At 38.5% G+C, this 12889-nt stretch overlaps 1 protein-coding gene across 5 annotated transcripts in view; it reads left to right on the top strand.

Annotated features, from left to right (window-relative positions):
* ZDHHC14 (zinc finger DHHC-type containing 14) overlaps positions 1-12889 on the top strand; it is a 248705-nt gene that overhangs the window by 139158 nt on the left and 96658 nt on the right. For all 5 annotated transcript variants that reach the window (XM_025202659.1, XM_006022379.3, XM_006022378.3 and 2 more), the window contains exon 3: positions 5762-5920. In XM_025202659.1, coding sequence (XP_025058444.1) covers positions 5762-5920 — 159 coding nt within the window. The remainder of the gene's footprint in view (positions 1-5761; positions 5921-12889) is intronic.

Below are 12889 nucleotides of genomic sequence, written 5' to 3'. Positions count from 1 at the left end.
GCTAGCAAGCCAATCACTAGCTGCCACGTGTGAATAATTTAGAACTGGCCAATAATGGGACTCGAATTAGCATACAAATGGCGGGAACTCTTTGCAATGAGCATTTCTGTGCTGCAACAAAGAAATGCACCCTGCAAAGAAAGCTTCAAATTGGTGGGAAATTCTCCCTTGCACCGGGGTTCTCTTTTGCAGCAGAAAACTCCACCGTGCAAAGAAGCTATAATTTAGCGGGAACAATTTAGCAGTGCCGAAGCACACAAAAACAAAAATCACACCCTTTGGGTTGTGACAGATTTATCAAGTCTGCTCCGACACGCTGTAGTTACAGCACATCCGAGCAGCCTCCACGCTCATGTACAGGCACCCATTGGGTTTAACGTGCATAGGGTTTAGCTGACTAACATTGTAATTATGTAACCTAGTTGTGTTCCACTTCCTACTCCCATCCCTCTTATGTTAATCCCTCGCTTGGTCACTCTGTATTTCCCTTATGGCTTTGCCATTTTAGTTCTATGATTCTTAACATTTTCTAATAAATTAAAGATGGTTTAAGCCAGTGTTGCTGAACCTTTTGGCCCTGCAAGCCAGATGAGTGGGGCAGGGCCAGTCCATGGGTTGCATTGAGCCCTGAATCCCAAGATCAGGTTCTGAGGCAGGCACCATCTCTTCCTACCCCTGTATGCCAGGATTCAGTCCTGAGAGCCTGGCACCACCCCCTCCTGCCCTAGCATGTTAGGATTGGGTACCAGGGGCCCTGTGCTTCTCCTCCCACCCCTGCATGCCAAGATTGGTCCCATGCTGCACCCTTCTGCAGGGATTGGTCCCTGGGGACTTGGCTCCACCCCCTCCTGCCCCAGCAAGCCAGGGTTGTGTTTCGGGACAGGTGCCACCCTCTCCCAGCCCCCCACACTGGGATCAGGCCCTGGGGCCTGGCAATATCCCTGACTAGCCCTGTGCACAGGGACTGTGCACCTGAACCAGCATGCAGGACCCAGGGCTCCCCACTGCATGCAGGACCCAGCAGTTTGACAGTGGGGGATCAGAGCCACCATTCTGCTGCCAGATTTCCAGACCTATGAGGAGTCCCATGGGCTGGATCTGGCCTGCAGGCTGGGGGTTGAGCACCCCTGTTCTTAGCATTATTAGTATAATCTTCTAAGGCAGTAACCCATGATAGACACCAGATTAAGAGTTAAGAGTGGAACGTAGTAAACAGCACTAGTTTAGTGTTTAAATCACATCCTCAGTGTTTTGTTAAAGTAGGATGCTGCATTGGCCTCTGAGATTAGTGACTGTAAACAAAGTAGTTCATCTCTGGTATAGGTTCCTGGCTATCTGGATACTGTTTTTCTTCTCTTAGACTAGTGTTTATAATTAAGCATGCGGCATGACTTAAATGATTACGCAAAGAGATGACCTTCCTTAGTGTCATAGGTTCAGCATTACATATTATTTAGTTTAATGCTCTTACAGATGCTAAAGGTCGTTCATGAAGAATTCTGGTTGCACAAGACTTTTACTGCAGTAGAAAAAAATAAACCAACAAATTAATTGCTTTGTCATTATATCTTCATTGTATTATATTTCGTTATCTTAGTCCCTTTTGAAATTGATGGCAAAATTGCTGCAACATGGTCTTTTAATGGGATCAGGCTTTCACCCCTGCACATTTCCCCAAGCAAAACTTTTATTTTTATGAGCATTTAAGGCTGTTTGCAGGGAGAAGGGGAAGGAAATTCCATGCCCGTGTTGAATCCACAATCCTAAGACAAAGCAGGACATAGTAAAACAGCACTAGCAGAAACCAAGTATTTCTAGGTATTATGTGCTTAGTGCTTATGTTTTATGTATCTAGAGATGGTGAGAGATAGTTATATACTTAAATAGCTGCTAATATTCAAAGTTATAAATGCTGAATAATGAGGAGCTGATCTGCTTATGGAAGGCCTCATGCCTGATACGGTTTGCATGATGACCAGTGCTCTTGTCAGACATGGTTCTCTTAGAATTGTACTTATCTGCTTAACGCAGTGGGTGTTCAGTTCTTATTTTAACCACCATGTTATACAGAAAGTCCCTCATTAAAAGCCACTGTGCAGAGAGGACCTAAGAGCATTGTCCAATAGAGTCTTGGCTAATTTGAAGAAGCTGACAAAGAAAATCAAAATGCCTGGAGTCACTGAGTGGGTAAGACAAGGAGTGCTATTATGAATAGGCCTCGTGAAATCCCCTGAAAGTAGTTTTCAGTCAGCTGATTATATAAAAATAAAAATGTTCCAGCCATTGGGGTTCTGCCTACATTGCAGCTTTGACTGATTTTAAAACAGTTTTAAATTACTTGGAAGAATTTACACGCTATATGTAAAACTAATATGCAAGGTGTTGGCATTTTGTGGAGGCAGCTGGACTACTCTGTCCTCATTAGAAAACTGCATCTGCTTTCCTGTAACAGTGCAAGTGTGTTAAGTCCTAGAGGGACTTTTCCAAACAGGGTAATAAAATTGCCTGAGCACCACTTTGCACTATAGTTAAAATGTTCCTAGAAAATGAGTACAAAATCCCGGAGGGCATCAGGGAAGAAGTCTGCCTATTCCATAAAATGTGATTTATTATAGCACTGAAAACACTTATCTACAGTAGAAAATACAGCTGATTTCAGATGGGCTTAGTTGTGTAAAGTGACAGTAAAGGTTTATTTCTTTTAAGAGCTTGTCTACATTAGAACACTTTCTTGCATTTGAAGATGGGTCAGTAGGGTCAGCTCAAATGATATGTTGCTAGTCACAACTGAGGACAAATCCCGTTCAGTGTTATCTCAGATAAGTTTGATTAAATTCAGTCAAGGTTTAACCCTGCCTTATTGTTACTAGTTTCTAGAGAATTTGATTTAATACATTACAAGAAGGTGAATTTTGGAACTTAACTGAGACAAACTACTGTTCTTTCTGAAGTCCAGAAGATTTTTTTCATTGATTTCAGTGGCATTAGGGTTTCACCCTTGGATTTGAAGATGCATTTTTCCCAGTTAGAGGGCTGGGATTGGCTGTCCCTCTGAACTTGAACATAGGCACACTTCTTTCCCCAAGGGAAGTGTATTATCAGCACCCAAGTTCTCCCAGACTAGTCAGACAGCAGCTGCCTCAGCTGCACACTGTCAGGACATATTTAAAAATAACAGTAACAACTAATCACAGGAGGGGAAACATTTTTTTAAAATGTCATATTTAAAAATATTATTCAGATACCTTTTTTCCAAATAATTCACAATAATAGCCTACAGTTTCTGCAATGATTATTCTGTTACACAGTAGTCAGTTTTTGAAAAAGGGAAGTCTTCATTTTTTTTTTAGTGTCATATTTGGGAATGAAATCCGTAAGTTGAGTAAATGATTGAGGTGTTCCAGAAGGGTCAGTTAAGTGTGTTACTCACTTGGGGCTTTAATACTTCTGTGCTTTATTTTAAGCAAGTTAATAGTCCCACTGAAGAATAGGACTGTTCTTGTGCTTACAGTCCAGCAAGTGCTTAAATTGTATTAGAGCCAAATTAGGGCTAATACATTCTCTACCAGTCTGATTTATCAGCCTATCTTGACACTGAAAGCCAGACTTGTCTCTGTTCATAGGTACATCAACTTAAATGGAGTTCTACCAAGGACAACTTTGCTTCTCTATCAATACACTATTGTGCAAGCATATTGCTAGTAATGTCACTCAAAAGTATAGTACAATAAAATATATTGAATTCTCTCAATATTAGTAATTAAAATAAACACTATACCTTTTACAACCAAAAGTATTCCTCGCTGTCATTTTTTCTTCTGTAAATAAGCTTATTTGGTCTCAAGTAAATCACTGCTTATGCTACTTTGTGAGAATGTTTCATTGTTATTGATTCAGCAATAGCAATAATTATATGTGAGCAAATAAGATATTATTCCCCTTATCAGCCCAAGTAATTGAATGTCTCACACTTCTTGAATTCTGTCTTCTGCCAAAACTCTTGAACTTGCACATTTTTCTACATTCATAATTGAGAAATTAACCTGTTCTGTGCTGTCAAATCTTCTAAAAAAGTGTTAGTGATTTAAAGACCACTTCCACTGCCTTCCACTGGTGAACTCAGCTTCAGTGAGACATGTTAGTTGCCAGTCAGGAGGGGAGAAAAGCCCACACAATGTAAAAATATGTTACAGTTTTAAATACTTTTCTTTAAGAATAAAACAAAATGAGAATGTCATCGGTATTAAAGCAAGACAAAATTATTAGTTCTGTTGGAAAATAAATTAGTTTGAAAATAGCCATACTGTATTTGTTCACTTTAGTTGTAAACCTGTCTATTTAGCTGAAGATGCAAGTATTATAGTAACTATAGTTTTTGCGATCTTGAGAAGTGGCTTCCAAACCTTAGTTTGTTTGGGTCCGTATAAATACTTGTAACTCTGCTCAGTAAGTGCATAGCAAGTTGGTGACACTTTTAACTAAGCTATAAACAAGTCATAGTCTTTTTGTTATTATTGTTAATACCATGGTTTTTTAGCTGATCATGCTCATCCAAGATGTAAGGAGCAGCATAAATTGAAGAGAGCCTGGTTGTATACATGGCTGTATGAGACTGGAACTTAATTCTGCTCATGATATAGAAATCAGAAAGTAATCTGTTTAATTTTCCGTGTAGTTTCCCTGTAGTTTTTTTGGTTCTGCTTGGTTGACGGTGATAAAAGCTTTTTGTCACTAAAGTAACCAGATTTGATTCTGAATACATAACAGGAGCAGATAAGCTGAGTGCCAGGGAATTGTTTTCAGGGTACAGCTTCACTTCAGAAGCAGTTAAAGTACAAAACTGAACTTGAATTATTAATCTAGCCAGTCCTTAGCTGCTGGACATTAGCATTTTTACGTCCTAAAATAATCTGTTATCACTTTACCAGATAAGGAAAGCAGGGACTTTTACAGTAATCAGTTTCTTAACCCACAAGAGATGCATTCATATAACACTAAGGGTTTGATTTTTAAACTCACAAAAAGCAGGCTAAATGAAATGCTATGCTGAATGTACTCCATTGTATCATGGCATGCCAAGGGTCTTGGAACAAAGAGTGATTTTATTTCCTTTTGCTGTGGCAAGTGCTCTAAATGACATAATGGTGATGGGCACTGCATATCTCACTTGACCTGCATGCTGCATTTCTTCATTTTTTGTATGTTTTTGTTTTGTTTGTTTCATTAAATAATTTATTTTAAAATAAAAAGTATTTCTAAAAACACTTTTAGAACGGCAGATAGGGAGTCATTTTTAAATTAAAGGATTGCAGGGGAGGAAAGAGGAGAAGCCCAGTTGAGTTCTTTATGAATTTGATGTGTACAACGCAGAAAGCTTTTGAAGCACAAGCTTTTGTCAAAGGCCAAAGGGCCAGCTGTGATTTGAACAAATTTTAATTTACCCTGTTTCAGTAATCTCATCTGTCATTCAGGTATTCTAGAACATGTGCCTGGGTGTGTCTCCTGGATTGGCTCAGGAGTGTGGGATTTTGCTTTTTGTGGTACAAGGTATGAGGTTGCTAATTTTTTTATGACTGTTTTGTGTTGAATCATTTGGCTGTTCATGAAATTCATGCCAAGGTACTTCATCTGAGAGAGGTGAAAGGTGTTATAAATTCATAAAAATATAACCATATAAAGAAACTGGATTCAAAATGATGGAAAAGTGCTGCACCATGTCTGCTAAAAGCAAATTAAAATGCTGTATTATTTCTGTGCTTAGATATTGCAAATGGTTCCAGTTCAGGAGGATACCGTCCACCTCCCAGAACAAAAGAAGTAATCATCAATGGACAGACAGTGAAACTAAAATACTGTTTCACTTGCAAGATTTTCCGCCCACCTCGTGCCTCACATTGCAGCCTTTGTGATAACTGCGTAGGTGAGTATAAAGAAATATGACGTTCAGTTTTAGTAACTTTTGCATTAAATGGCTTTTGGAAGGTAGGATAGTTCTCCTATGAATACATGTGGTATAAGGATCAAATGTGCCAAACTCAATTGGCTATAAAGTCATCAGATATGATACAGACAGGCGTAACTTTCAATCACTTTAAAATGAGAGGTGATGCTTCAACTTGGGACTTTGTATCAGCTTTTATGATGCAACTGTTACATCTGTGAACTGTGGCGATACAAGTGAGTTAAGTAGTATAGAAATACAATTGAATGAAACAAGGTTAAAGCTACAGTCATTTTGCTATGCTTGTGTTGCAGAAGGAGCATACTAATAAGTTGCATTGTGACAGCTTATTGATAGGGAATATAGTACTAGTAGACAACCCCTGGCATGCATGCCATTTTGCTTGGCATGTGCACCTCAGGGAAGGGGCCAGGACTGCGCTGCCACAACAAGGATTGGGCCCCTTGCTGCTTCCCCACCATCTGTCCCTGGCACTCCAATATCTTACAAGTCAAAGTTGCAGGTATTTTTGGCGCACTGCTCAAAAATGTTGCCAACCCCTGCATGAGGACATAATTTTTGCCCTTGCCTATATTCTAGGTCACTAGCCAAAATGTGCATCTTACCTTCCTCCCATTTGCTTAAATGCTAGGATTCTGGAAGAGGTAGAAGGAAGAAGTATAGTTTCCTGGAAGTACCAGCCATGTAACAGATTTGAGGAATAAAACTAGGGCCTATTTACATTGATACTTCAGCTACTAGTCTAGTTGTACGAGTGTAAACCTGTAGACATGGTCCCATCTGTGACAAACAACATCGGTGCAGTTCATGCTGTACCAGATTAAACTGGGTCTACACTAGGATTTGGCCCTGAAGCACGAAAAAAGGCTAAAATTCCATTTTTGACAGCTCAGTCCTTCTTTAACGCTCCCTCCCCCATCTGCCCCTACACCCAGTATAGCTGCATTGATGTTGCTGCTGTGGTGATGTTCCTTATTTAGATGCATGACATTGTAAAAATCACCTGCACTGCAGGCATCTCTCTCTAATTTGAAACTGAAAGAGAACACAGCAGTGCAGGTGCTGCTCTTCTGTTAGAAATTGGTAGCATACAGGCATTCATTCAGTTTATCTCTGAGGAAATATGCCCTCTAGGAGAGAGATCTTTCAGGTTAACATCTGGAAGATCTTCTCTGTGAGACAGTTTCTGTTGGTACAATGAACATGTACGCTTGACTCCTTCATGACTAGGAACACCATAACTTGGGGAACATTCAGAGGCATTGCTCCACTGCTCCCTCCCTGCCCTGGAGACCAGGAGGAGAGGAACAGCAAATGCTGCTGTGCTTTCCTAGACTAGGGTGGGTAACATAGTTTTGGGAAGATGCAAAGAGCAGGAGGGAGAAGGCCGCTGCAGGCCAGAATGTTCCCTCTCCTGGAAAGTTTTTTAGGGGTGCATTTACACATACACATAATGTGCATCAAGAAACTCCGGCACATATCATATCAGAGTTTATTGCTCCTGGGTGCTGTGTTTACATGTGCACCTGGGACCACAGCACATTGAACTGGGTTGGAGCAGCCCTGAGTGTCAGAGGACCTGGGGGAATTAGTCTGCTAGCCTGGGGCTCCTCTGACCCAGCACAACATGCTACAGAAGGATTGGTTTGGGGCATGAGGGTGCTCTAGTGTGGGGTTAGCTAGCAGGCAGCCGCTTCACTGAAGCACCCTCGTGCCCCAGCCACCTGGGTCAGCATCTACAAGTGCATTGCTACACCCAAAAAAACTCCACAGCAGGGAAGTACTTGTATTTATAAGTACTAACCTGCTGCGGAGTTTATTAGCTTCCTGCACCCTAATAGGGCCGCATATGTAGATACCGAGACATTTACTGCAGAGCTAATTAAGTAACTCCACAGTAAACATCTCATGTAGACATGTCCTAGGGAAGAAACTGGGAAATTTCCTATTTCAGTCCCACATTAACTTTGTAGACTGCAACCCAACTGCTTGGGATGTACATTACAAGGAGGATATGTTCAGTAAGCTGTTGGGGTGGACCTTTATTTCCCTTTCTGCGTCTAAATGGCAGAAAAAAGGTTATTATTTGCTGTGGACAAGTCAGACCCTTTTGCTAGTTTAGAAGAATGAACTCTGAGAATAAGGACCTTATTTTTTGTCCATTTTGTCTTTTTCTTGGGCACTGGTCACTGAAGGGCTAATGAGGTGATTATCATTATTATTTTACCGCTAATTGTTTTACCTCTGTAGCTTTCTAATTACTTGGATCATATTTGAATTTTAGTGCAGCTGAATAGCATTTTGGTGAGGCTGGACCTTGTGTGCTCAAGAAGAAAATGTAGAAAGCAGATGTTTCCAGTTGAGGAATGTAATTGCAGCATGCAACAGGGATATTTTTAGGTATAAAGCAGTCATTAGAAGAATTATATATTCACAGTTAGGTAATATCCACATAGTGAGTTCTAAGCTGAATATGGAAAGTATAGCTTGTTGTCTTGCTGTAGTCAATATGTGTCTGTATAACACTTCTTTGGTAAATACATGTCCTTTAGGTGTAATAGAAGAAATATACCCAGAAGTCAGGAAATGTTGTCGTCTTTATTCAAACAGGAATCCTTAAAATGGCATAGGTTAAATGTATTCCCAAAATAGGAGTTTTGAACACTAACTTAAAGCAAACAGGCATATTTCTCTGTTTGTTTGTTTGTTTTTAATTTGAAATTGAAATATTTTTAGACCAGTATTCCCTGTATACAGCTGGAACATTACAGCAGTATATCTCTGTATGCTGACCAGCTTATAATGCTAAATAAAAATCAAATGGACTAAAAAAAATATTAAGAGCATAAATTTGGAGAATAAGATAGCCTTTTTATTAATTATTTTAGGTTTAAAATAACCTAAAGTGATCTTATCAGGTTATTTTCTAATTCAACAGAGGCCTTTTTTGCAAAATGTGGAAAATCTGCCATGTAAAATAATAGAGAGGTGCAAAATCTTGGTTTAAATTAATGCTCTGTCTCTGCATTACTTTTTTGCTGAAGCAACAGATATCAAATCATTATGAATATTTTCTTGAAGTGTAGCTAACTGATTCATATCAAATAATGAATAATTTTGTCCAAGAAATTTAGCCCCCTTTTTCCTGCTTCTAAAAGGTGTATAAGAATACTATAACTTTCTCTAACATGGCTTTCCATTTAAAAGCTTTTGGGTGGTTTTGTTAGCAAATTAAAAATAATTATACTGATAGATTTAAAATGTTTTTCTGTAGTTGTCTTCAATTTTGGTCCTGGGATCTTTGATAAGCCATGGTTTTAGTAAGATAAATTGCATGGTATTTTTTTGTTTCTTGATAGGCAGTGTACACAAACATTTTTTATAGATATTCATGTATATGTTAAAGTTGGCTTTCACAAATATTGGGCTTTCAATGAAAACGTATGCCAGTAGAATTAGACAAGACCAAGAAAATATATTTTGCAATTTGTTGAGCTCTATTAGTAAAAAGATATGTCTACATGATAAATGAACTGAAATAACCTAATTGTTTGGAATTTGTACCTTAATTATTTTGGCTTTCTTCTGTGTTTGTACATTTTTATTTGGCATGTAAGCCTTTATATCCCTGCAACTTGTCAGCTCCTTAATGGCATAATTAAATCATCATAAAAACACAGTATGATTGTCCACAAACAGACTTGAAATAACTGACTGTGAATTACAATATAATTATGAATTCCATTTACCATGTAGACAAACCATTAAAATGTGATTGGTTAGTTTTTGCACCTTCTGCAGACAGTGTGTGGCAAAGAAACTGAAGTTGTTTGTAAAACAAAAACTTACTATAGTTAAAGAAAGAAAGAGCAAGAGTTTCAATATAAAGGTAGCTTTTTTTTTCTTACAAAGCAAAGGAACAATTAGAAAAGATGCCAGTAGGTTTCTGCAAATCACTATTTCTCATATGACTAAAATTTTACTTAATCGTCTCCTACTCTTATGTAAACTGGAACCTATCAAGGTAAAAATTAACAGAACTGGTTAAAAACTAGTAGGGAGGAGTTTAGGAATAGACTTGCTTCCAAATAATCTTGTTTTTGTGATTTTTGTCTCAAAGTTAACAGCAATTTTTTTCATTTTAATAAATAAATCTGTTCTTAAGGAATAATAAAATAACAGCCATACAAAAAGCCACTTGGTTGCTTCTTCACAATTAATTAGTTTAGTTACATAATGAAAACTACCAAGAAGCACTAAATTAGTATCAGGGATCTATTAAAAAAATCCAAAATGCTCTGATTAAAAACCTCAAAGTCTGCATTTTTCTGCAATTTTAAAATAAATACCACTGCATATATAAACATTGTGTCCAACCGATCTCTCTCTCTTCCCCCGCCCCCAACCCAACCCAACCCAACCCAACCCAACCCATGGAGCCAGGATTAGAGATTTAATGGGTTCTTGGGATACAAGAAATGTAAGAGGTCTTGTTCAGCAAAGTGAAAGAAGCAAAGCATTGCCAGAGGCAGGGTTCAAACCTACAACCTTTAAAAGAGTCAGACTCCAGCTCTACCACCTGAGGCTAATGGGCTAAAAGGGCAAGAAGCTGCTCCCTGAAGGATGGCTGTGCTCAAGGGGTGGTGTTTTCCAGATGTAGGTGCCAAAAGGTCCCTCAGGGTATAGTGCGGGACCGTGAACGTACGACCCATCAGCAGTCTGTTTCTGCCCAGTTTCAATCCGGGGAACTTTTGCGTGAGGAAAAGTTTTTAAACCCAAAACCTTGCTAAGATATATTTATCCAACTACTCAGGTGGTCTAATAAAAGATATCAGATTAACTCAAAGAACCTTGTCTGCCTATGTCCTTAGACCAACACAGCTACAACCTACACACACCTCTTAACATACACAAGTGTCACAAGTTTTGCTTTGAGCAGTTTGAGGTGCAGTTTCCCAGAAACCCCTGCACCTATCTCCTTGAAACTTGGCAGGCTTCATGCCCTCAGAAGGGGCTACTATCCCTGCTGTTTTCATCCAAATCAGCCAAAAAATGACAAAGTTATAGGTATTTTAATGATTCCCCATTATAGTCCATGGCTGAATCTCCGAATTGGTGTTGAAATTTTTAAACGGATTTGGATTAATTGAATCAGGACAGTAATCCAAAATACTGAATCGAATCACTATCCCTCCAAAACAGCCGAATCAGAATCTGAACAGAGGCGTTTCACACAGCCCTACTGTCTATCTCCCATTCAAGGAGTTTTAGGGCAGGTGTACTCTTTTCAAAGTAAAGTAGAGGAGGCCATTGGTGGAGCAAAGAGCTATTTACACCTCCCCTGTTTTGTTTTGTTTTGTTTTGTTTAATTATTTATGTATTTATTTATTTTTGCTTAGCTGATTTAACACAGCAGAATTATCTTCATTAACAGTAATGGAAATACTCCCTTTTTACTTTTGGAAACCCAGATTGAGCCCTAAAAGATCATTGAACATATGAGTAGGCCCAGAAAGATTGAAGGATAAATAAAGCAGAGCTACATGCTAAAATGAAAGCTGCCAAAGGAAATACCTTTCTGTAGACAATCCTAATTGGTTTTGCCTGGTATCTTAATTTTCCTTCTATCTTTATAAACTAGCAGGGTGGTCTGTTATTTTTATGATTTCTAGGGAGAGAAGCAGGTGGGAGAATTTGGAGAGTATAAACACTTCCTTTGGAATTAGAGAATATGTGCATATATTTCCTTTTCCTTGGTAATTTTTTTGTAATCTTGCTTTCTTTAGTATACAATATTGATTTTCCCCCCTGCCCCATCAGAGCTGTATCAGTACTTAATTTGCTTGGTTTGGGAAGCTGAAGTAGGAATACTAGTTTTCGTTTTGATTTTAACACACATTTTTTATTTAAAAAAAACAGTGAGCAGTTTTATAGAAGGAAATACTACTACTTTTTTGGGGGGGAGAATAAATGTAGATTAGAGCAACAGGACAGTTCTTAAAACAAACAAACAAAATTATTCTTCAGTGAACATCTTAGGTTATTTCACTAACAGTAGCTCCAACTTTTAGCCTGCATCATCTCTGCTGTAAGGAATTAGGCTGGGCAATCACAATACTCTTTTAATTAATCAAGTTCTTTTGTTTCTGAATTGGGCCGTAGCCCTGTTGACATGCTTACATGTCATATTTTGAAAACATTTCCAACAGCTTGTAAGTGGCGGAGTTCAGATTAAAGCATTCTTGTTTAAACAAATAGTTTCCCAAATTGTTGACAACTGTTGTAAGTAGAGGAAAAGAAAATTGGGAGTACCTTAGTAAATAAAGGAAGGGAATAACTTGTGTTTTTGGCGGGGAGGGGAGGACCTGTCCCCAAACTGTCTGTGTAGTAGTGGGTGGTATGTCAGGTGTGTCTGCTGGCATTGAGAACACAAGATATTTAGTACAGATTCATTAAGATTTTTATGATGTTCTTAGGCTGTAGTTGTTCAGGACCAAGAAGTTATTTGGTACAGTACAGTTAACACTCCTGTATGTTACCTGTTATTTTCATTATGCCATATGACTGAAATAATGTCTGTAACTGGGTTGTTATTTACCTCATTGATGGAAAAAGCTAATGAGATATGTGAATTCAAATAAAAGTAGGGTTCTTTGCCAGTCTCTTTCTCAGCTGCTGTCTTCCGGGCTATAAATCGGTGGCCTGCTCTTGATTGTACTTGGACTCCATGGAAAGGATTTGTTTTATTTAGTGATGGTTTCTTTACAAAAGAGAACTTTGGTTAATTTGCTTGTTACAATAATTGAGAGAATTTTTCTTTGGGAGCCAAATATTTAGGATGTGGCTAACAAGGTCCTAACCTCCTGAGATTTTGGTTCTAATTTTCCTTATTTCCCTGGACCATTCAGGGCAATACATTATTATCTG

This window comes from Alligator sinensis, unplaced genomic scaffold (genome assembly GCF_000455745.1).
Source record: "Alligator sinensis unplaced genomic scaffold, ASM45574v1 scaffold331_1, whole genome shotgun sequence".
In the NCBI taxonomy this organism is placed as follows: Eukaryota; Metazoa; Chordata; order Crocodylia; family Alligatoridae; genus Alligator; species Alligator sinensis.
The sequence above is the reverse complement of the archived record's forward strand: the minus strand, read 5'-3'. Positions and strand labels throughout refer to the sequence as shown.